At 48.6% G+C, this 25,806-nt stretch overlaps 1 protein-coding gene across 8 annotated transcripts in view; it reads left to right on the top strand.

Moving 5' to 3' along the window:
* Positions 1-25,116, top strand: part of LOC147616815 (UDP-galactose transporter 1-like) — a 58,819-nt gene extending 33,703 nt beyond the window's left edge. For 7 of the 8 annotated variants that reach the window (XM_086777868.1, XM_086777864.1, XM_086777863.1 and 4 more), the window contains 5 exons: positions 23,306-23,457; positions 23,574-23,823; positions 23,942-24,149; positions 24,237-24,468; positions 24,590-25,116. In XM_086777868.1, the coding sequence (XP_086633994.1) occupies positions 23,347-23,457; positions 23,574-23,823; positions 23,942-24,149; positions 24,237-24,468; positions 24,590-24,784 (996 nt within the window). In that variant the 5' untranslated portion in view covers positions 23,306-23,346 and the 3' untranslated portion in view covers positions 24,785-25,116. The remainder of the gene's footprint in view (positions 1-23,305; positions 23,458-23,573; positions 23,824-23,941; positions 24,150-24,236; positions 24,469-24,589) is intronic. The other variant, XM_086777870.1, reaches the window with a different exon arrangement.
* Positions 25,117-25,806: the final 690 nt, after the last annotated feature.

The raw sequence follows: 25,806 nt of genomic DNA on the forward strand, positions 1-25,806 counted from the left end.
TAAAGCCAACCATCGCGTATCAGAAAATGGCATGGTCCTGTGGCATCCAATGCCTGTTCCCACTGTGTACCGAATTCCTCGGAATCCGCGTACGTGTGCTTCATGGCTTCTAGTCCAGTACCAACAAGGTCTAGTCTAGTGGTCTGAATCGCAGCTACTTGTCCCTTCCTGCTCAAAGCATCGGCCACTGGATTGGCCTTTCCTGGAAGGTACTCAATCATGCCACCAAACTGCTGGAATATCTGACTCCAGCGGTGCTGTCGATCACTCCACTGTGCACTTGGCATTGTCTGAATCCAGCGCAATGCCTGATGGTCAGTGCGAACCTCGAAGTCACGGCCATACAGAAAATGTTTCCAATGTTTCAAGGCCTGAATGACTGCTAGGAGTTCACGATCGTAGACTGAGTAATTCTTTTCGGCGGGCAGTAACTTACGAGACATGTAAGCTACTGGATGACCATTCTGTTGCAATACACCTCCAATTGCGATGTTACTCGCATCGGTGATCACCTGAAATGGTTCGTCCCACGAGGCAAGGGCTAAACAAGGCGCTTCAGACAAAGCCACCTTGAGGTTCTGGAATGCCTCCAACGCTCGTGGAGTCATTCGAATCTTTTGCCTCCTTGTTTTCACTCCCTTTAGCAGATCGGTGAGGTCTGCCGAGAGATCAGAAAACTTGTCAATGTGGGTGGAATATGCCTGGCATATACCCACGAATGATCTAATGTCATAAGCAGTCTGAGGTACTTCCCAGTTAACAATCTCGGCCACTTTAGCCGGATCAAGTCGAATGCCTTCGGCACTGATTATATATCCCAAGTAATGTACCTGGAACAGATAAAATTCTGACTTCTTTTCATTGATATAGAGCTCGTTGCTTTCCAGCAACTTAAGGACTTTCTCCACATCAATGTCATGCTGCTCAACTGTAGCTGAAAATATGAGTATGTCGTCCAAAAATATGAACACACACACTCCAATCAACTCCCGAAAAACACGCATCATCATGCGGTTAAATGTAGCTGGGGCGTTCGTCAAACCAAATGGCATGACCACAAATTCATAGTGGGCCCGTTCTGTACGGAAAGCTGTCTTGGGGATGTCCCCCTCAACAATCCGAACCTGGTGGTACCCACTCTTTAAATCCAATTTAGAGAACACCTTAGCTCCATTCAGCCTCTCGAGAATATAGTCAATTCGAGGCATCGGGAATCGGCTCTTGATAGTCAGCTTGTTGAGTGCACGATAATCGACACACAACCGAGAAGACCCATCTTTCTTCTTGACAAATAAGATCGGTGCTGCAAACGGCGACACGCTGGGGCGGATGAAGCCAGCTTGCAACAATTCTTGGAGTTGGCGGTCCAACTCCGATTCCATTGCCTTAGAAAGGCGATACGGAAACTTGCTCGGGGGTTCCGAGCCTGGGAGGAGGTCAATCTTGTGATCCTCCGGTCTGGACGGGGGAAGCTGGGGAGGGAGACTGTCCCGAAGAAAAATCTTCTGGAACTTTTCATGGAGAACCGAGTACTTCTCGGAAGCACTGGCCACCGTCTGGGCTGTCTGGACGTAAATCATCGCACACTGTGCGCCTTTCCTGACTGCTCGCTTAGCCTGCAAGTGGCTTATGAGCGGAAAGTTTGGAATACCCGGCTCACACTTAATGGTCACAGGGGTGTTTGACACATTCCGATCAATCTGGAACGTGTGCTTGTCCCACTTGACATCAGGGAGAAACTTGTGAAACCACTGGATCCCCAAAATTATGTCTGCTCCTACAAGAGGGGCAACCATAAAATCACGCACAAACTCTATGCCCTGAATGACTAATTTAGCACCTAGAGCTTCATACTTGACGCTCGTAGTCATACCTGTGCTAAAACCCTCAACTTGTTTGTCCACCGGAGTGAGCTCGAAACGGGCACGCCTAGCGGCCTCTTCCGTGATCACATCCTCCGTGCTGCCGCTGTCAAACAAGACAACGACTCTCTGGCCACCTATGTAGCCAAAGGACTTGAGCAATTCGTTGCGCTCATACTCCTGGTCATGGGCGCCCTTCTGCTTATCTTCGAGCTCCCGGCTAATAATTGCTCCAACTGAAGCACCGGGGTTTGAAGAACTAGGGGTCGCCGCTGGGGTCTGTGTGGGAGCTGTGCTCACCACGGAAGCTGTGGAGGCGGCGGCGGGCTTTGGAGGCTTCTTCGGACAATCCCGAGAAGTATGTCCTTTTGTGTGACAAAAGTAACATCTACCCTCCTTCCTGTACTGAGCAAGCTCCTCAGCACTCAACTTGCCACCTGTCTTGCCTGCCTCCGCTTTCTGGTCTGGAGTAAGCTTAGACGCATTGTTCGAGTTCTTGGAGCCAGAGGCTCCCGGGCTCTGTCCTGGGGAAGACCCCGTCTGGTTCTGGCTTTTGCCCCCCGAGGTGTTAGCCTTGGGAGAAGCCGGCTGGGAAGTCTTGGGCTTGCCACCATTGTGTTTCATTTCTGCACTCTGCGCAAGCGAGAGTGCGTCCTCAAAGGTGGCTGGTCTAAACATACGCACCTCCCATTGGATTTGCGTGTCCAGGCCATACAAAAACTGCCCTTTCTTGTCCGCATCAGATAAGCCTAATTGTAGACACAAGGTCGAAATTCTATTGGCAAACTGAAGGACTGGTTGCGCGTTCTGACGCGCTCCCCTGAACTCGTCTTCGAGTCGCTCAAGGTAGTGGGGCGGTAAAAACCGCTGCTTAAGGTCACGGACGAACTCGTCCCACCCATAAGCTGCCATACCTGATCTGGTGTGGGCATGAGCCCACTGAGTCCACCAAGGAATGGCCTCACCTTCCAAATACCAACTGGCTAAGATCACTTTGTCAATATCTGATTTCCTAACTGCGGCAAAGTAAGCTTCAAATTGATGTAACCATGAATACAGAGTAGTGGGATCGAGTTTACCATTATACTTACTGAAGTTCATTTTCTCGGGAAAATGATTCGAGGGCGCCGCCGGTGTCAATCTGGCGTCCAAAGCTCGGAGGTAACGCTCGTGTTCCACTCGTCGCATGGCTTCGTCTTCTCGTTGTCGAATCTCCAATGCCCGTATCTGCCTCTCAAGCAAGGAGCTTGACTGCGGCTGTGACCCCTCGAGAGGGTCCCTGTGACGAGGATCTGGTATCTGGGGTATGGAAGGAGAGGGAGGAGGAGATGGAAAACGCGACGCTGGAGAGCGAGAACGCTCCTCCAGAGCCAAAATCCGCGCCTTCTGCTCGTCCAACTTGGTTGTCTGGTCTGCGATTGCTCGCATCATCTGCTGGAACATGTCTTGTACACTCAAGCCGGGTGCCCGAGCTGGGCTGCCTGGTGCACTCTGGTCCCATGGTTCTGGTTCTCTCTCGTCGCCAAAGCTCGCCATAGCGGGAATATGCAGTTCCTTTCCGGAACGCAATCTGACCATCCACTATCTGTGTGGGAGACTTCCGGAGGCTTCCGGAGGCTAAAAACCAACCGTCCTTCGAGGGACAGGAGTCACTCCGAAAAGGGTAGTCCACCGGCGTCTAAAAACCAACCACACGAGCGAAAAAATTTTCTGGTTTTCTTTGCTGACTCTTCGTCCTTGAAGTAGGCTCTGATACCACTGTAATATGCGGAAGCTTCGGAGAAGGATCGGTACTTCAAAACTCAGAAAACAGCACTCTTTTCGCGACGGAATTAACGCACAAACTGTAAGACAATGTGCAGAAAATAGAGAGAGAAGGGGGAGATGGAGAAGGACACAGTATTGGGTCCCAATTACCCTCTGTAGGGCCCCCACCACGGATGGTGTATTTGCTTTATTAGAATGATGTGAATCTGAAACAAATACAAGAGTACTTGACCTTTTCTTGGCTGGAAAACCTGCCCTTGACCTTCAGTCCTTCACCCCTTAGCTTTAGCACTGTTCTTGGCTGTCCTGGCCCTTGGTTGCTTGGAGCTCTTGGTGAATTATGAGATGCTTCTAATGAAACTATGGGCTGGGCTTTTATACTTCCCAAAACATGCAGTCGGCTGGTTTACTGAAGACCCACGACTGAGTCTTGTAATTAAATGTGTTCACACTTTAATAAAGTGTTTTTCACACCTGTTTGGAGCCTGTCCAGCCTGCGCATGACCCCTGGACAGCCTCCTGGCTGCTGGGCATTCAACGCAGAGGTGTGGGACTGCCCCCCACACCTGGCCGCCTTCTGTCCAGGGCTTATACCCTCTGTCGGCTGCCTGTCCAGAGGGTCTGGAGCTGGCCGACTGCCCCTCCAGCCCTTGCCTTGGCTGGTGGGCATAGTCTTGGGCCCTCCTGGCCCCTTGGGGGTGGTTCTATGCCTCCCCCATGCCCATACTAATTATGCCAATGCAAACACCTACACTGGGGTAGCCCTATGGGCTGGCCCCATCTCTACATGCAACCTACATGCCTACAGAGGCCTGGCATCCAGTTGCAAACCAGATACTCAGCACATCTGACATCATTCCAGAGGGAGACTCACAGCGCGGACTGGCACTGCTTCTTGTGCAGGACATTGCACACCTGACCTTGGACTCATGTACAGGACAATGCACACCTGACCTCGGACGACTGAGATGGATCCCTGGCTGACTCGTCCCGGACTGGGCTCACATGGGACCAGTTCACCATCCCAGGTCCTGCACCTTCTGTACAGAATGTCTACGTGGCATCCAAGTGCGGGATGCACGTGACATCCCCTTCTGCTTAACTTGACGGAAGCTGCATAGCCTCCAAATAATCCGTCAATAAAGCCGGATAATCTTCGAAAAATTCTTTGTCGAGCCATACCGCTTCATGAGTTCCTCGGTCTTGAAACTTCGTGAGGAACTGTCGTAGTCTTCGGCCTGAGCCATGCTTGAAACGGTGCAGAAGGATCTGTTCTGGAACCATTACTTCGGCTTCATCAATGATGTCTGGTTCCGCTTCGTCTTTGACCTCTGAAGGGGGTGGACCTGCATATGGCTTCAACCAACTGACATGAAATACATCGTGCATAGTCCAACTCGGAGGTAGCTTTAACTGCATAGACACCTCATTAATCTTTTTCCGGATGGGGAATGGTCCGAAGCTCCTGAAAGACAACTTTGGGCATCGCTTGCCCACCTGCTTTAATCTTTGCTTCATAATCCGAAGATATACCCAATCTCCTTCCGAAAACTTCATGTCCCTTCGGTCTTTATTGGCCTGTCGAGCGTAGGCCTCTTGCGCTTTAGCCAATCTGTCTTTAACGGACTCTAGGATCTCCTGGTAAGACTCCGTCACTCTGTTCGCCTCCGGTACTGAAGACGACGTCCTGGTTAACAACGATTGGAAAGGCCTTCCAAACGCTGCCTCATATGGAGTCCTGCCAATAGCTGAAGAAAAAGAGTCATTCAGAACAGCTTGAACTAAAGGCAAAAACGATTCCCACTTACCTTGCTGATCGTGGACATAACACTTCAGCACATCGAAGGCCAACTGGTTGTATATCTCTGTCTGGCCATCTGTCTGTGGGTGGAATGCACTGGAAAAATTCAACTTAGTACCAAAATTATCAAACAATGCCCTCCAAAAGTGACTGGTAAACTTGGCATCTCGGTCTGACACTATGGTCCTAGGAATCCCACCAATCGGGTACCAATGCCGAATGAAAAGCTGGGCAACATCCTCGGCGGTCACATTGGCCCTGCAAGGAATAAGCATCACAAATTTGCTGAACCTGTCAACAATAGTCAAACACTGTGTATTACGCTTACTCGGACTGGGAGGCAGATTTGTGACAAAGTCCATCGAAATGTCTTGGAAAGGACCCTCAGGAATTGGCAAAGGCTGTAACAACCCTATCTTCTTTCCACGAGGAGCTTTCACCTTTTGACAAATGTCACAGCGTTGTACATAAGTAAACACATCACGCCTCATCTTTGGCCAATAGTATTGCCGTTCTAACTTCTCCAGAGTCGAATTCATGCCCCTATGACCACCTGTAATGGCGTCATGGGCATCATGGAGAAGAGCTGCCCGGAATGTTTTCATGACACACAGTCGGCCTTTGTAGTAAAGCCAACCATCGCGTATCAGAAAATGGCATGGTCCTGTGGCATCCAATGCCTGTTCCCACTGTGTACCGAATTCCTCGGAATCCGCGTACGTGTGCTTCATGGCTTCTAGTCCAGTACCAACAAGGTCTAGTCTAGTGGTCTGAATCGCAGCTACTTGTCCCTTCCTGCTCAAAGCATCGGCCACTGGATTGGCCTTTCCTGGAAGGTACTCAATCATGCCACCAAACTGCTGGAATATCTGACTCCAGCGGTGCTGTCGATCACTCCACTGTGCACTTGGCATTGTCTGAATCCAGCGCAATGCCTGATGGTCAGTGCGAACCTCGAAGTCACGGCCATACAGAAAATGTTTCCAATGTTTCAAGGCCTGAATGACTGCTAGGAGTTCACGATCGTAGACTGAGTAATTCTTTTCGGCGGGCAGTAACTTACGAGACATGTAAGCTACTGGATGACCATTCTGTTGCAATACACCTCCAATTGCGATGTTACTCGCATCGGTGATCACCTGAAATGGTTCGTCCCACGAGGCAAGGGCTAAACAAGGCGCTTCAGACAAAGCCACCTTGAGGTTCTGGAATGCCTCCAACGCTCGTGGAGTCATTCGAATCTTTTGCCTCCTTGTTTTCACTCCCTTTAGCAGATCGGTGAGGTCTGCCGAGAGATCAGAAAACTTGTCAATGTGGGTGGAATATGCCTGGCATATACCCACGAATGATCTAATGTCATAAGCAGTCTGAGGTACTTCCCAGTTAACAATCTCGGCCACTTTAGCCGGATCAAGTCGAATGCCTTCGGCACTGATTATATATCCCAAGTAATGTACCTGGAACAGATAAAATTCTGACTTCTTTTCATTGATATAGAGCTCGTTGCTTTCCAGCAACTTAAGGACTTTCTCCACATCAATGTCATGCTGCTCAACTGTAGCTGAAAATATGAGTATGTCGTCCAAAAATATGAACACACACACTCCAATCAACTCCCGAAAAACACGCATCATCATGCGGTTAAATGTAGCTGGGGCGTTCGTCAAACCAAATGGCATGACCACAAATTCATAGTGGGCCCGTTCTGTACGGAAAGCTGTCTTGGGGATGTCCCCCTCAACAATCCGAACCTGGTGGTACCCACTCTTTAAATCCAATTTAGAGAACACCTTAGCTCCATTCAGCCTCTCGAGAATATAGTCAATTCGAGGCATCGGGAATCGGCTCTTGATAGTCAGCTTGTTGAGTGCACGATAATCGACACACAACCGAGAAGACCCATCTTTCTTCTTGACAAATAAGATCGGTGCTGCAAACGGCGACATGCTGGGGCGGATGAAGCCAGCTTGCAACAATTCTTGGAGTTGGCGGTCCAACTCCGATTCCATTGCCTTAGAAAGGCGATACGGAAACTTGCTCGGGGGTTCCGAGCCTGGGAGGAGGTCAATCTTGTGATCCTCCGGTCTGGACGGGGGAAGCTGGGGAGGGAGACTGTCCCGAAGAAAAATCTTCTGGAACTTTTCATGGAGAACCGAGTACTTCTCGGAAGCACTGGCCACCGTCTGGGCTGTCTGGACGTAAATCATCGCACACTGTGCGCCTTTCCTGACTGCTCGCTTAGCCTGCAAGTGGCTTATGAGCGGAAAGTTTGGAATACCCGGCTCACACTTAATGGTCACAGGGGTGTTTGACACATTCCGATCAATCTGGAACGTGTGCTTGTCCCACTTGACATCAGGGAGAAACTTGTGAAACCACTGGATCCCCAAAATTATGTCTGCTCCTACAAGAGGGGCAACCATAAAATCACGCACAAACTCTATGCCCTGAATGACTAATTTAGCACCTAGAGCTTCATACTTGACGCTCGTAGTCATACCTGTGCTAAAACCCTCAACTTGTTTGTCCACCGGAGTGAGCTCGAAACGGGCACGCCTAGCGGCCTCTTCCGTGATCACATCCTCCGTGCTGCCGCTGTCAAACAAGACAACGACTCTCTGGCCACCTATGTAGCCAAAGGACTTGAGCAATTCGTTGCGCTCATACTCCTGGTCATGGGCGCCCTTCTGCTTATCTTCGAGCTCCCGGCTAATAATTGCTCCAACTGAAGCACCGGGGTTTGAAGAACTAGGGGTCGCCGCTGGGGTCTGTGTGGGAGCTGTGCTCACCACGGAAGCTGTGGAGGCGGCGGCGGGCTTTGGAGGCTTCTTCGGACAATCCCGAGAAGTATGTCCTTTTGTGTGACAAAAGTAACATCTACCCTCCTTCCTGTACTGAGCAAGCTCCTCAGCACTCAACTTGCCACCTGTCTTGCCTGCCTCCGCTTTCTGGTCTGGAGTAAGCTTAGACGCATTGTTCGAGTTCTTGGAGCCAGAGGCTCCCGGGCTCTGTCCTGGGGAAGACCCCGTCTGGTTCTGGCTTTTGCCCCCCGAGGTGTTAGCCTTGGGAGAAGCCGGCTGGGAAGTCTTGGGCTTGCCACCATTGTGTTTCATTTCTGCACTCTGCGCAAGCGAGAGTGCGTCCTCAAAGGTGGCTGGTCTAAACATACGCACCTCCCATTGGATTTGCGTGTCCAGGCCATACAAAAACTGCCCTTTCTTGTCCGCATCAGATAAGCCTAATTGTAGACACAAGGTCGAAATTCTATTGGCAAACTGAAGGACTGGTTGCGCGTTCTGACGCGCTCCCCTGAACTCGTCTTCGAGTCGCTCAAGGTAGTGGGGCGGTAAAAACCGCTGCTTAAGGTCACGGACGAACTCGTCCCACCCATAAGCTGCCATACCTGATCTGGTGTGGGCATGAGCCCACTGAGTCCACCAAGGAATGGCCTCACCTTCCAAATACCAACTGGCTAAGATCACTTTGTCAATATCTGATTTCCTAACTGCGGCAAAGTAAGCTTCAAATTGATGTAACCATGAATACAGAGTAGTGGGATCGAGTTTACCATTATACTTACTGAAGTTCATTTTCTCGGGAAAATGATTCGAGGGCGCCGCCGGTGTCAATCTGGCGTCCAAAGCTCGGAGGTAACGCTCGTGTTCCACTCGTCGCATGGCTTCGTCTTCTCGTTGTCGAATCTCCAATGCCCGTATCTGCCTCTCAAGCAAGGAGCTTGACTGCGGCTGTGACCCCTCGAGAGGGTCCCTGTGACGAGGATCTGGTATCTGGGGTATGGAAGGAGAGGGAGGAGGAGATGGAAAACGCGACGCTGGAGAGCGAGAACGCTCCTCCAGAGCCAAAATCCGCGCCTTCTGCTCGTCCAACTTGGTTGTCTGGTCTGCGATTGCTCGCATCATCTGCTGGAACATGTCTTGTACACTCAAGCCGGGTGCCCGAGCTGGGCTGCCTGGTGCACTCTGGTCCCATGGTTCTGGTTCTCTCTCGTCGCCAAAGCTCGCCATAGCGGGAATATGCAGTTCCTTTCCGGAACGCAATCTGACCATCCACTATCTGTGTGGGAGACTTCCGGAGGCTTCCGGAGGCTAAAAACCAACCGTCCTTCGAGGGACAGGAGTCACTCCGAAAAGGGTAGTCCACCGGCGTCTAAAAACCAACCACACGAGCGAAAAAATTTTCTGGTTTTCTTTGCTGACTCTTCGTCCTTGAAGTAGGCTCTGATACCACTGTAATATGCGGAAGCTTCGGAGAAGGATCGGTACTTCAAAACTCAGAAAACAGCACTCTTTTCGCGACGGAATTAACGCACAAACTGTAAGACAATGTGCAGAAAATAGAGAGAGAAGGGGGAGATGGAGAAGGACACAGTATTGGGTCCCAATTACCCTCTGTAGGGCCCCCACCACGGATGGTGTATTTGCTTTATTAGAATGATGTGAATCTGAAACAAATACAAGAGTACTTGACCTTTTCTTGGCTGGAAAACCTGCCCTTGACCTTCAGTCCTTCACCCCTTAGCTTTAGCACTGTTCTTGGCTGTCCTGGCCCTTGGTTGCTTGGAGCTCTTGGTGAATTATGAGATGCTTCTAATGAAACTATGGGCTGGGCTTTTATACTTCCCAAAACATGCAGTCGGCTGGTTTACTGAAGACCCACGACTGAGTCTTGTAATTAAATGTGTTCACACTTTAATAAAGTGTTTTTCACACCTGTTTGGAGCCTGTCCAGCCTGCGCATGACCCCTGGACAGCCTCCTGGCTGCTGGGCATTCAACGCAGAGGTGTGGGACTGCCCCCCACACCTGGCCGCCTTCTGTCCAGGGCTTATACCCTCTGTCGGCTGCCTGTCCAGAGGGTCTGGAGCTGGCCGACTGCCCCTCCAGCCCTTGCCTTGGCTGGTGGGCATAGTCTTGGGCCCTCCTGGCCCCTTGGGGGTGGTTCTATGCCTCCCCCATGCCCATACTAATTATGCCAATGCAAACACCTACACTGGGGTAGCCCTATGGGCTGGCCCCATCTCTACATGCAACCTACATGCCTACAGAGGCCTGGCATCCAGTTGCAAACCAGATACTCAGCACATCTGACATCATTCCAGAGGGAGACTCACAGCGCGGACTGGCACTGCTTCTTGTGCAGGACATTGCACACCTGACCTTGGACTCATGTACAGGACAATGCACACCTGACCTCGGACGACTGAGATGGATCCCTGGCTGACTCGTCCCGGACTGGGCTCACATGGGACCAGTTCACCATCCCAGGTCCTGCACCTTCTGTACAGAATGTCTACGTGGCATCCAAGTGCGGGATGCACGTGACATCTGTAATATGCGGAAGCTTCGGAGAAGGATCGGTACTTCAAAACTCAGAAAAACAGCACTCTTTTCGCGACGGAATTAACGCACAAAACTGAAAGACGATGTGCAGAAAATAGAGAGAGAAGGGGGAGATGGAGAAGGACACAGTATTGGGTCCCAATTACCCTCTGTAGGGCCCCCACCACGGATGGTGTATTTGCTTTATTAGAATGATGTAAAACTGAACAAATACAAAGTACTTGACCTTTTCTTGGCTGGAAAACCTGCCCTTGACCTTCAGTCCTTCACCCCTTAGCTTTAGCAAACCCTTGGCTGTCCTGGCCCTTGAATGCTTGGAGCTCTTGGTGAATTGTGAGATGCTTCTAATGAAACTATGGGCTGGGCTTTTATACTTCCCAAAACATGCAGTCGGCTGGTTTACTGAAGACCCACGACTGAGTCTTGTAATTAAATGTGTTCACACTTTAATAAAGTGTTTTTCACACCTGTTTGGAGCCTGTCCAGCCTGCGCATGACCCCTGGACAGCCTCCTGGCTGCTGGGCATTCAACGCAGAGGTGTGGGACTGCCCCCCACACCTGGCCGCCTTCTGTCCAGGGCTTATACCCTCTGTCGGCTGCCTGTCCAGAGGGTCTGGAGCTGGCCGACTGCCCCTCCAGCCCTTGCCTTGGCTGGTGGGCATAGTCTTGGGCCCTCCTGGCCCCTTGGGGGTGGTTCTATGCCTCCCCCATGCCCATACTAATTATGCCAATGCAAACACCTACACTGGGGTAGCCCTATGGGCTGGCCCCATCTCTACATGCAACCTACATGCCTACAGAGGCCTGGCATCCAGTTGCAAACCAGATACTCAGCACATCTGACATCATTCCAGAGGGAGACTCACAGCGCGGACTGGCACTGCTTCTTGTGCAGGACATTGCACACCTGACCTTGGACTCATGTACAGGACAATGCACACCTGACCTCGGACGACTGAGATGGATCCCTGGCTGACTCGTCCCGGACTGGGCTCACATGGGACCAGTTCACCATCCCAGGTCCTGCACCTTCTGTACAGAATGTCTACGTGGCATCCAAGTGCGGGATGCACGTGACATCCCCTTCTGCTTAACTTGACGGAAGCTGCATAGCCTCCAAATAATCCGTCAATAAAGCCGGATAATCTTCGAAAAATTCTTTGTCGAGCCATACCGCTTCATGAGTTCCTCGGTCTTGAAACTTCGTGAGGAACTGTCGTAGTCTTCGGCCTGAGCCATGCTTGAAACGGTGCAGAAGGATCTGTTCTGGAACCATTACTTCGGCTTCATCAATGATGTCTGGTTCCGCTTCGTCTTTGACCTCTGAAGGGGGTGGACCTGCATATGGCTTCAACCAACTGACATGAAATACATCGTGCATAGTCCAACTCGGAGGTAGCTTTAACTGCATAGACACCTCATTAATCTTTTTCCGGATGGGGAATGGTCCGAAGCTCCTGAAAGACAACTTTGGGCATCGCTTGCCCACCTGCTTTAATCTTTGCTTCATAATCCGAAGATATACCCAATCTCCTTCCGAAAACTTCATGTCCCTTCGGTCTTTATTGGCCTGTCGAGCGTAGGCCTCTTGCGCTTTAGCCAATCTGTCTTTAACGGACTCTAGGATCTCCTGGTAAGACTCCGTCACTCTGTTCGCCTCCGGTACTGAAGACGACGTCCTGGTTAACAACGATTGGAAAGGCCTTCCAAACGCTGCCTCATATGGAGTCCTGCCAATAGCTGAAGAAAAAGAGTCATTCAGAACAGCTTGAACTAAAGGCAAAAACGATTCCCACTTACCTTGCTGATCGTGGACATAACACTTCAGCACATCGAAGGCCAACTGGTTGTATATCTCTGTCTGGCCATCTGTCTGTGGGTGGAATGCACTGGAAAAATTCAACTTAGTACCAAAATTATCAAACAATGCCCTCCAAAAGTGACTGGTAAACTTGGCATCTCGGTCTGACACTATGGTCCTAGGAATCCCACCAATCGGGTACCAATGCCGAATGAAAAGCTGGGCAACATCCTCGGCGGTCACATTGGCCCTGCAAGGAATAAGCATCACAAATTTGCTGAACCTGTCAACAATAGTCAAACACTGTGTATTACGCTTACTCGGACTGGGAGGCAGATTTGTGACAAAGTCCATCGAAATGTCTTGGAAAGGACCCTCAGGAATTGGCAAAGGCTGTAACAACCCTATCTTCTTTCCACGAGGAGCTTTCACCTTTTGACAAATGTCACAGCGTTGTACATAAGTAAACACATCACGCCTCATCTTTGGCCAATAGTATTGCCGTTCTAACTTCTCCAGAGTCGAATTCATGCCCCTATGACCACCTGTAATGGCGTCATGGGCATCATGGAGAAGAGCTGCCCGGAATGTTTTCATGACACACAGTCGGCCTTTGTAGTAAAGCCAACCATCGCGTATCAGAAAATGGCATGGTCCTGTGGCATCCAATGCCTGTTCCCACTGTGTACCGAATTCCTCGGAATCCGCGTACGTGTGCTTCATGGCTTCTAGTCCAGTACCAACAAGGTCTAGTCTAGTGGTCTGAATCGCAGCTACTTGTCCCTTCCTGCTCAAAGCATCGGCCACTGGATTGGCCTTTCCTGGAAGGTACTCAATCATGCCACCAAACTGCTGGAATATCTGACTCCAGCGGTGCTGTCGATCACTCCACTGTGCACTTGGCATTGTCTGAATCCAGCGCAATGCCTGATGGTCAGTGCGAACCTCGAAGTCACGGCCATACAGAAAATGTTTCCAATGTTTCAAGGCCTGAATGACTGCTAGGAGTTCACGATCGTAGACTGAGTAATTCTTTTCGGCGGGCAGTAACTTACGAGACATGTAAGCTACTGGATGACCATTCTGTTGCAATACACCTCCAATTGCGATGTTACTCGCATCGGTGATCACCTGAAATGGTTCGTCCCACGAGGCAAGGGCTAAACAAGGCGCTTCAGACAAAGCCACCTTGAGGTTCTGGAATGCCTCCAACGCTCGTGGAGTCATTCGAATCTTTTGCCTCCTTGTTTTCACTCCCTTTAGCAGATCGGTGAGGTCTGCCGAGAGATCAGAAAACTTGTCAATGTGGGTGGAATATGCCTGGCATATACCCACGAATGATCTAATGTCATAAGCAGTCTGAGGTACTTCCCAGTTAACAATCTCGGCCACTTTAGCCTGATCAAGTCGAATGCCTTCGGCACTGATTATATATCCCAAGTAATGTACCTGGAACAGATAAAATTCTGACTTCTTTTCATTGATATAGAGCTCGTTGCTTTCCAGCAACTTAAGGACTTTCTCCACATCAATGTCATGCTGCTCAACTGTAGCTGAAAATATGAGTATGTCGTCCAAAAATATGAACACACACACTCCAATCAACTCCCGAAAAACACGCATCATCATGCGGTTAAATGTAGCTGGGGCGTTCGTCAAACCAAATGGCATGACCACAAATTCATAGTGGGCCCGTTCTGTACGGAAAGCTGTCTTGGGGATGTCCCCCTCAACAATCCGAACCTGGTGGTACCCACTCTTTAAATCCAATTTAGAGAACACCTTAGCTCCATTCAGCCTCTCGAGAATATAGTCAATTCGAGGCATCGGGAATCGGCTCTTGATAGTCAGCTTGTTGAGTGCACGATAATCGACACACAACCGAGAAGACCCATCTTTCTTCTTGACAAATAAGATCGGTGCTGCAAACGGCGACACGCTGGGGCGGATGAAGCCAGCTTGCAACAATTCTTGGAGTTGGCGGTCCAACTCCGATTCCATTGCCTTAGAAAGGCGATACGGAAACTTGCTCGGGGGTTCCGAGCCTGGGAGGAGGTCAATCTTGTGATCCTCCGGTCTGGACGGGGGAAGCTGGGGAGGGAGACTGTCCCGAAGAAAAATCTTCTGGAACTTTTCATGGAGAACCGAGTACTTCTCGGAAGCACTGGCCACCGTCTGGGCTGTCTGGACGTAAATCATCGCACACTGTGCGCCTTTCCTGACTGCTCGCTTAGCCTGCAAGTGGCTTATGAGCGGAAAGTTTGGAATACCCGGCTCACACTTAATGGTCACAGGGGTGTTTGACACATTCCGATCAATCTGGAACGTGTGCTTGTCCCACTTGACATCAGGGAGAAACTTGTGAAACCACTGGATCCCCAAAATTATGTCTGCTCCTACAAGAGGGGCAACCATAAAATCACGCACAAACTCTATGCCCTGAATGACTAATTTAGCACCTAGAGCTTCATACTTGACGCTCGTAGTCATACCTGTGCTAAAACCCTCAACTTGTTTGTCCACCGGAGTGAGCTCGAAACGGGCACGCCTAGCGGCCTCTTCCGTGATCACATCCTCCGTGCTGCCGCTGTCAAACAAGACAACGACTCTCTGGCCACCTATGTAGCCAAAGGACTTGAGCAATTCGTTGCGCTCATACTCCTGGTCATGGGCGCCCTTCTGCTTATCTTCGAGCTCCCGGCTAATAATTGCTCCAACTGAAGCACCGGGGTTTGAAGAACTAGGGGTCGCCGCTGGGGTCTGTGTGGGAGCTGTGCTCACCACGGAAGCTGTGGAGGCGGCGGCGGGCTTTGGAGGCTTCTTCGGACAATCCCGAGAAGTATGTCCTTTTGTGTGACAAAAGTAACATCTACCCTCCTTCCTGTACTGAGCAAGCTCCTCAGCACTCAACTTGCCACCTGTCTTGCCTGCCTCCGCTTTCTGGTCTGGAGTAAGCTTAGACGCATTGTTCGAGTTCTTGGAGCCAGAGGCTCCCGGGCTCTGTCCTGGGGAAGACCCCGTCTGGTTCTGGCTTTTGCCCCCCGAGGTGTTAGCCTTGGGAGAAGCCGGCTGGGAAGTCTTGGGCTTGCCACCATTGTGTTTCATTTCTGCACTCTGCGCAAGCGAGAGTGCGTCCTCAAAGGTGGCTGGTCTAAACATACGCACCTCCCATTGGATTTGCGTGTCCAGGCCATACAAAAACTGCCCTTTCTTGTCCGCATCAGATAAGCCTAATTGTAGACACAAGGTCGAAATTCTATTGGCAAACTGAAGGACTGGTTGCGCGTTCTGACGCGCTCCCCTGAACTCGTCTTCGAGTCGCTCAAGGTAGTGGGGCGGTAAAAACCGCTGCTTAAGGTCACGGACGAACTCGTCCCACCCATAAGCTGCCATACCTGATCTGGTGTGGGCATGAGCCCACTGAGTCCACCAAGGAATGGCCTCACCTTCCAAATACCAACTGGCTAAGATCACTTTGTCAATATCTGATTTCCTAACTGCGGCAAAGTAAGCTTCAAATTGATGTAACCATGAATACAGAGTAGTGGGATCGAGTTTACCATTATACTTATTGAAGTTCATTTTCTCGGGAAAATGATTCGAGGGCGCCGCCGGTGTCAATCTGGCGTCCAAAGCTCGGAGGTAACGCTCGTGTTCCACTCGTCGCATGGCTTCGTCTTCTCGTTGTCGAATCTCCAATGCCCGTATCTGCCTCTCAAGCAAGGAGCTTGACTGCGGCTGTGACCCCTCGAGAGGGTCCCTGTGACGAGGATCTGGTATCTGGGGTATGGAAGGAGAGGGAGGAGGAGATGGAAAACGCGACGCTGGAGAGCGAGAACGCTCCTCCAGAGCCAAAATCCGCGCCTTCTGCTCGTCCAACTTGGTTGTCTGGTCTGCGATTGCTCGCATCATCTGCTGGAACATGTCTTGTACACTCAAGCCGGGTGCCCGAGCTGGGCTGCCTGGTGCACTCTGGTCCCATGGTTCTGGTTCTCTCTCGTCGCCAAAGCTCGCCATAGCGGGAATATGCAGTTCCTTTCCGGAACGCAATCTGACCATCCACTATCTGTGTGGGAGACTTCCGGAGGCTTCCGGAGGCTAAAAACCAACCGTCCTTCGAGGGACAGGAGTCACTCCGAAAAGGGTAGTCCACCGGCGTCTAAAAACCAACCACACGAGCGAAAAAATTTTCTGGTTTTCTTTGCTGACTCTTCGTCCTTGAAGTAGGCTCTGATACCACTGTAATATGCGGAAGCTTCGGAGAAGGATCGGTACTTCAAAACTCAGAAAACAGCACTCTTTTCGCGACGGAATTAACGCACAAACTGTAAGACAATGTGCAGAAAATAGAGAGAGAAGGGGGAGATGGAGAAGGACACAGTATTGGGTCCCAATTACCCTCTGTAGGGCCCCCACCACGGATGGTGTATTTGCTTTATTAGAATGATGTGAATCTGAAACAAATACAAGAGTACTTGACCTTTTCTTGGCTGGAAAACCTGCCCTTGACCTTCAGTCCTTCACCCCTTAGCTTTAGCACTGTTCTTGGCTGTCCTGGCCCTTGGTTGCTTGGAGCTCTTGGTGAATTATGAGATGCTTCTAATGAAACTATGGGCTGGGCTTTTATACTTCCCAAAACATGCAGTCGGCTGGTTTACTGCAGACCCACGACTGAGTCTTGTAATTAAATGTGTTCACACTTTAATAAAGTGTTTTTCACACCTGTTTGGAGCCTGTCCAGCCTGCGCATGACCCCTGGACAGCCTCCTGGCTGCTGGGCATTCAACGCAGAGGTGTGGGACTGCCCCCCACACCTGGCCGCCTTCTGTCCAGGGCTTATACCCTCTGTCGGCTGCCTGTCCAGAGGGTCTGGAGCTGGCCGACTGCCCCTCCAGCCCTTGCCTTGGCTGGTGGGCATAGTCTTGGGCCCTCCTGGCCCCTTGGGGGTGGTTCTATGCCTCCCCCATGCCCATACTAATTATGCCAATGCAAACACCTACACTGGGGTAGCCCTATGGGCTGGCCCCATCTCTACATGCAACCTACATGCCTACAGAGGCCTGGCATCCAGTTGGAAACCAGATACTCAGCACATCTGACATCATTCCAGAGGGAGACTCACAGCGCGGACTGGCACTGCTTCTTGTGCAGGACATTGCACACCTGACCTTGGACTCATGTGCAGGACAATGCACACCTGACCTCGGACGACTGAGATGGATCCCTGGCTGACTCGTCCCGGACTGGGCTCACATGGGACCAGTTCACCATCCCAGGTCCTGCACCTTCTGTACAGAATGTCTACGTGGCATCCAAGTGCGGGATGCACGTGACACTCCCTCTCTCCTTGTTTTGCTTCTGCATTGTGCAACTTTATCATGGTATCAATCGCTTAGGTACTGGCTTCAACACGGCGATCCTCCCCTCCTGCAAGAAGGTTTGCATTTTTTTCTGGAGTAGAGAGGTACCTGCGTTTTCCATCTTGGTGCTGCATTTTCTCTAAGAAGGCTGCATTTTCATCAAGAGGCTTTGTTTTCCTTGGTGGCTGTGTTTTTTCAGCGGGCGGCTGAATTTTTGCTTGGTACCTGATTTTTTTTTCTTCTCCTCTGCTTCCTTTTCTATCAGTGATTGGTTGCTGGTGGTGTGTGGGCTGCATTTTCAGCCCTAGACAGCAGTTGGTGGTCCTCTTCATCGCGTGCACAGCGCTACAGACTTGTGGCATCTTCAGCCTACCTCTTCTTCAATGGTTCTACCTATGTTGTGGGTGTTTTCCAGCAAGTTTTGGTGGTCTGTTTGCTACTGTCCAGCCCCTTTCTCTCTTAGTTTTAAGAGGGGGCTGCTTGATCCTTGTACCTCGTTCCGTTGGAGAAGTGTTGGAGATTGTGGAGTGCTGAGATCATGAGTGGCGCAAAGGCTTGCTTGCAAAGGTGTGCTATTGCCGTGGATATGGGTTCCCTCTTGGAGGAGGCATCTATCCTTGTTTCTCAAGAGCAGGTAAGGTTCCCTCCTAGTGGACAGGATCAGGTACTTGCTACAGTGCAATAGGCAGGACAGTGTCACTGCTACTCTTGTGCAAAGTAGGCTCATTTGGCTAAGGATTGCAAGACCAAAGGTACAGCCCAAGCCATGGCCAAGTTTTCAAAGACGGGCAATGATCATATACAAGATTATGACTCTGATACTTCTAGTGTCACCAAGGTTGCACAAGCCAGGGAGGACTTGGATGATCAGCTTCTATAGTTATACAGATAGTTTTTCCCCATGTGCTTCTAGCCAGACGAGGCTTGTGGAGCTGTTAGCAGCTCCATTTCTGGTGCATGGGAATCGTGAGTTGCAGTTCCAAGCATGAAAAATATCTGGTGAGACAAGTTCATTTTTTGGAGCTATGGATTGGATGTGTTCCACGTATATTGCTTGGTGTAGCAGAGATTATGGACTGGATGAGTTCTAAGTTCATTGTTCGAGGTTTTCTAGGATGTAATGTGTTCACCATTGACTATTGAGGTGAATGGAGTTCATTGTACGGTGGTGTGGGAATCAGGAGCCAAGTAGATTTCTTTGTTGTTCAGGGTGGCATTTTGTTTTGAAGAGATAGGTTTGCAGGTGCATCTTCTGCGGTGCATTCAATATCTGGCCGGTATTGGGGTGCCCATGGTCGCATCTTTTTATCAATTTTCTTCTTTCGACTTTTGCACACTATGAGCTGCAGAGGGGGTATTAGAATTTGTGCATCTCAATGTTTTGGGATCTGGACCTTTTATTTGGACGCACGTGTATTTTCTCATATTTGTCTAGTCGTGGCTATTTTTGCTGCAGTCGGCCAGCTCTGTGAGGGCAGTCGGCCAGCTTCACTTCTCACTATATAAAAGGCTCTTCCCTTCATCACTTGTAATCCAATTTATTCATTCACATGCACATATGCTCTATACCTTCTATTGGTTGGTCTTGCCATTGTAAAGCCTATTGCTACATAATATGATGTCCATTGTCTGATGTCTCTCTCTCTTTGCCACTCTCCCTTTCTCCTTTGTTTTGCTTCCGCATAGTGCAACGTTATCACTTACCACTTGTCCTGCCGTCGTGAGCCTTCTGGTCTGGAGTAAGGTGAGGTGCATTGTTTGAGTTCTTGGAGTCGAAGGCTCTTGGGGTTGACCTTGATTGGGTCTAGTTTTGGCCCTTGCCATTGGCAGCTGCTGCCTTGGTCACTCCGGGCTGGGAGGTCTTTGGTTTTCCACCATTACATTTCATCTCGGCACTTTGCACAAGCGAAAGTGCTCGATCAAAAGTGTGTATACGCACATCCCGTTGGATTTGCGTGTCTAAACCGTACAAGAATTGACTTCTTTTGCCTCTAATAATTTTTGCAACTGTAAAGCCATGCGAGTGACTTTATTGGCAAACTGGAGGATTGGCTGTGCGTTTTGGTGTAATCCCCGATACTCATTCTTGAGACGCTCAAGATAGTGGGGTTCTTGACGATTGCACAAAGTAGTGGAGAGAGAAATAAAGAAAGAAAGAAAGATATATTAACGTCTACGAGAGGCCAAAGTCGGCCTATGAGACAAAAAATAATACAACTGTGTTCTTCCGGTCATCGGAAGAAAAGAAACAAAAGAAAAAGTGTGCATGTGTCTGGATACAACTGTGAATCATCATGGATTGGTGGAGCCCATATACAAACAATATAAGGGGGGTGGGGATGTGGATGGAGAGAGAGAGAGAGAGAGAGAGAGAGAGAGAGAGAGAGAGAGAGAGAGCAAAGACAAGTGCACTCGATTGGGTCCCAAATACCCTTTGAACGGCCCCCACCAAGGACTTGTGTATTTGCTTTATTGAATGATGAAAAAGATTGACTTCTTGGAGATCTTCGTTGGCTGGAATCTGCAGCCTGAAGATGACCTATTCTTGACCTTCAAGTTCACCTTTGCTTCAAACTCCCCTTGATTGCCTGTTTGCTAGGCGATTGGGGTCTGGCCGTTCCCATGGGCTGGCGGGCTGGCCGACCATGGCACTAGACCCCATGAGCTGGCCGACTGGCTGGAGATGCCCCCCAACAGGCTGCCGCCTGGTTGCCCAGCCCTCCTAGGCTGGTTGCTTGGGCATGGGGGCCTCTTGGCCCCTAGGGTGGCCCACAAAGGCTGCCCACCTTGTAGGCAAGGCTTTGAAGCCTTAATGGCTATGGGCCACCCCTTTGTCTACCTGCCCACATACAAGTGTATGTATGCAACAAGCTCCTATTCCTAACACTTTACCCCATGCAAAGCCCGATACACCTCTACATCATTCCAAAGGGTGACTCACAATACGGACTGGCATTGCTCCATGTGTGGGACATGCACACTTGACCATGACCATGTATGAGACTTGTACACCTAACCCTAGACGCTTAGAGTAATCCTTGGCTGACTTGTCTTGGACTAAGGCTCACAAGGTGCTAGTAACCACTCTAGGTCCTGCACCTGTTGTATAGATATGTCCACGTGGCATCCTAGTGCGGGATGCACGTGACACCTCCAACTTCAAACACGAATGCCGTACAACTATTACATTCTTTGAATCTAGTACCCCAGTGGTATTTGATGATAAGTAGGAGGGCGAGGCTAAAGGGTAGACGAAAGCTCTCATCCACGCTTATGGCACAACAATGACATAGGCAGCTTTGAGGATGCCATCTCTTCGGAGTTGGCTGCAAAGATGAGTTGTACATTAGTGTCTCATAATCTAGTCGTGGATAGGTTCACACCTGGTCTCCGCACACTCATAAAGCTCAACGGTTTAAGTTCAAAAGGCCACATTCAAGCGAGATTTCATTGTTTCACCACTTTTGAGGTGTGACATGATTCTCGGTATCTAGTAGAAAGAAAGATACAATACTCGAGAGAGATGTTTGCACGACTCAATGTGATTGATGACGTCATGGTTGAAAGCTTCAGCAAGTACAATGCTTTTATAGCCTTAGAGGCTCCTTTGAGTGACATCATAGCTTATGTCAAACATGTATATAATATCTAGATATTATTCCACTCTAAGAGTGGGTTCACACACTAACTCACATAAGTGAGTAGTCACACACATAAAAGAACAATAGCCTTTTTAGGGATTGTTCACACACAAACACACGGGGGTACACACTGAGACTCCAATATACGCAACATTATCACCTGGACGTTGACAAGGTTTGTAGCACCTCTTACAAATCTGCTGAAGGACGTGAAGATGCATCACCAAAAAGTCTCTCTTACGGGCAAAGCGCTTGAGGCCTTTTATGCATTACATAAAGAAGCCTCGAAAGCACCACTCCTCAAGTTGGTATCATGGGATGACCCATTCGAGGTTACACTGACGTTAGCAACCTTGGCATTGGCATTGGCATTGTGTTATAGCAAGAAGGCAGACTAAAGTCTTATTACAGCCGCAAGCGGAATGACTCTGAGAAGAATTATTCGGTGTATGATAAAGAGCTTTTAGGGGTGATCACAGCTCTCAAGCATTGGAAACCTTTCCTTTACGGAAGGGCAACAATTAGGACATATGATTGAATACGTCCCTGGCAAGATAACCTTGTTGTCGAAGCTCTTTGTTGTAAGTCAACCATTTAGACTTTGTAGGGGTCGACTATGCTAGAATTTCAAGGAAAAGATTTGGATAGCATGAAGGCATAGTACGCGGATTGGGTAAAATTTAGGTCTCCCTACATTTTCGCCCTCAATTCAGAATCGTGTCATTATATAGTCCTCGATGGCTTGTTATTCTACCAAAACTAGCTATGCATACTAAGGGAGAAAAGAAAGGTACTTCTTCATGATGCCCATGATTCTCATGTTGGGAGTCATCAAGGTATCAACAGTACCTTGGAGAAGTTAAAGCGTTTATTCTATTGGCCAAAGATGAGAAGAGATGTCTCTACAAGTATGTCCAGGCTTGTCAAATCTGTCAAAAAGTGAAGGTTCCACACTTAGAAGGCCAGGTGGCTACAACCTTTGTCTATTCCCGGGGGACCTTTTCAGGACATTAACATGGACTTCGTAGGTTCTCTTTCAACAGCTATGGGAACCAGGAGTACACAGTGTTTGACCATTGTTGGCCGGTTCATATTCTCAGCCAAGCACCTTAGTGCTTCAGTCCCAAGGCAACCCAAAGCTTGCTTCAGCATTCAGCCTTCGGTAGTGCATCTCCCTCAACAGATCTAGGTATGCATGAGGCTCTTGGAAGTGGCTTCAAAGTTGTCTTCAACCCATTTGATGGTTCAGCAGACGTTTGGTCTACATCTCCTTGCGTTCGGCATTCTCCATCATCATTCTCAGTAAGTTCGAAGCTAATGACAAAAGTGTTTCTTTGTTCGAGTCTCAGAACAAGTCCGCTCGTCTCTTACCCCGGCTTGAAAAACAAAAAATTCTCAATAAGTTTTTTTGCATTGTAACAAAAGTTCTCCAAAGTAATAAAGCAAATACTCCTGCTTGCGGGAGGGGGCCCTAAGTGGGTAGATTGGGACCCAATCTGGTGTCGTCTGTGCATTCTCTCTCTCTTCAGCCTTAACTCCTGCGAATAAAGATAAAAGTTGCGTTAATGATCGTACCATGTAACATGTTACAACATCTTGCCTCCAAAACTCTAGGCACTCTTGACCACTTGGATCTTTTCGGGGAAACCTTTTGCTGCAGATACTTTTTAATTACAAGCATTTCATGTTTAAAAAATTGGCTACTTGGTGCAGGCATGTGAGAGAACATCAGATATTTACTTCTTACAAGCATAATGGAAGAAAAGCCTACAAATGGCTTGGGACATATTGGTGCAGTTGCAGCAGTTCTCCAATGGTGGTGTTTCAATGTTGTTGTCATTGTGATGAACAAATGGATATTTCAGGTTTATTATTATAAAGACTATTGTCATGTTTATGTTTTGATACAACACACATTTGTTCGTTCTTGGTCACAGTTTGGGCCTAATGAGCTGTCTCTCTTTGATCTTGCTGTAAGCAGAAGCTTGACTTCAAGTACCCTCTTACCGTCTCTTCAATACACTTCATATGCTCAGCAATTGGAGCTTATGTTGCCATTAAGGTTTTGAAGCTGAAGCAATTGATCGAGGTTGATCCTGCAGATCGTTGGAGTCGCATTTTCCCAATGTCCTTTGTATTCTGCATCAATATCGTTCTTGGCAACGTGAGCCTGCGCTATATTCCTGTGTCCTTCATGCAGACAATCAAGTCCTTCACTCCAGCTACAACAGGTTCACGTGTTGTCTCGTGTTTCCTCTTGTTCAAAGGGTAGTTTCTTCCTCCTTTGTTACTCTGGGTTAGTTTCTTATAGACTGCAATGGTGCTAAGAAGAGTGATGGTTGAATGCAGTGATTTTGCAGTGGTTTGTTTGGGGTAAGAGCTTCGATCGACGCGTATGGTTATCGTTAGTGCCCGTGGTAGGCGGCATTATGTTGACCTCAGTCACAGAGACAAGCTTCAACATATTTGGATTCCTTGCAGCCTTCTTTGGGTGCATGGTCACCTCAACCAAGACAATACTGGCAGAGTCTCTGCTGCATGGATACAATTTTGATAGGTATGTAATGTACATCCGTCTCTCTGGGCATATACCTTTGTCAACATTTGGATTTACTAATAATCTGCCTAGTTTTTTTCTCCCCAGCATCAATACGGTGTATTACATGGCTCCGTATGCAACCATGATACTGGCCTTTCCGGCACTTATTTTTGAAGGGCCTGGTGTCTTGGGATGGATGGCCACACAGGAGTCGCTCTTCAAGCCATGGATGATCATTTTTAGCTCAGGAGTATTTGCATTTTGTCTCAACTTTTCCATCTTCTATGTCATCAAGACAACCACTGCCGTCACCTTTAATGTTGCAGGCAACATGAAGGCAAAGATCAGATTATATATATATATATTTTTCAAGTTTTTTAAATTTTTGGGCAGTTTAGATCTATACCTAATTTTGTTGTGTATACTCATAATTATTATGTTTTTTCTTTTAAAAACAGGTTGCAGTGGCTATCATCATATCTTGGCTCATCTTTCGCAATCCTATATCCCTTTTGAATGCACTTGGGTGCTCTGTCACCCTTTTAGGTTGCACGTTTTATGGCTATGTCAGGCATAAGCTCTCTGAGGATGCCAAGGCTATCAGTCTTCAGGCCCTAGAAAAGAGTGATGATCTGCTTTCTGAGAAACTCTAAAAAGTTCTTCTATAAAATTAAAAACAATTTTCCAACATGATGGTCAGATTATAGAATTCATGCATTATCTGCCTTTTTTTGACTGTTCAGGTAAATGGACCACATAGAAGTGGTAAGTTACACACAATGGAAGCTTAATCCTAGGTGACTCTTCGTCGAAGCCCTGCATTCTGCTTGTGGTGGCATGTTAATGTGATTGGTTCACATTATCAACAAGAGAGTCAAGGTTGCCCTAGAAGGCAAGCAAATCATCTCAATTTTTAGCAATGGTGGACTATTATCCACCTCTTTATCTTTTTTATGTTAATAGAAGATAGACTGTACTCCACTGCTATATGGATGCATTGAAATATTAGGAGATCTTGTATGTAGGATTGATCACGGTTTCATCGTCAAGAACCCATTAATTAAATGTCTTCTACAAGTGAGTACTACCACATTGAGGCACTTAACGTGGGGAATGATTCAAAAGATATAGTGATTTATCAATAACGTGTCTTCAATGAAGCACTAACAAGTACTCCAATCAAGTGCAGGTTCTAAGATTACTCATACAGCATCTGTTCATGTACATTTTAAGATTTGCAAATTGGCTTGTGTGTGTAAGCTGTCACTTGTTTATAAGCTCATTAGGTATTAACTCCACTCTCAATCAATAAGCAGTGCCTTGAAAGTGGGCTTTACAAATACTGAGAGAGTGACAATGCCATCATAGGAAAATTACTAGAGAAATCAAGTAGGGTTACTCCAATTAATTTCTCCAGCAATTGAGTTGGCCTACTCAATTTAACTAATTGCTCTTGAAGTGGAGCACTTCGTCAATGAATAAAGTTGCAGAGGAAGATTTAGAACACACTATTCCACAATCACGACCACCACATCGGTAATTTTTGTGTTGAGTATATTGGATTCAAAGCTTGGCTCCTTTTCCTTGAAGCACTTCCCACAATGTCTGTGGTTTCCTGATAACTCCTTGAGACACATTGCTATGAACACATTGATGATCTGGTACCTTGTGAAAG

This window comes from Cibotium barometz, chromosome 38 (genome assembly GCF_041138505.1).
Source record: "Cibotium barometz isolate CiBa-2024 chromosome 38, ASM4113850v1, whole genome shotgun sequence".
Lineage (NCBI taxonomy): Eukaryota > Viridiplantae > Streptophyta > Polypodiopsida > Cyatheales > Cibotiaceae > Cibotium > Cibotium barometz.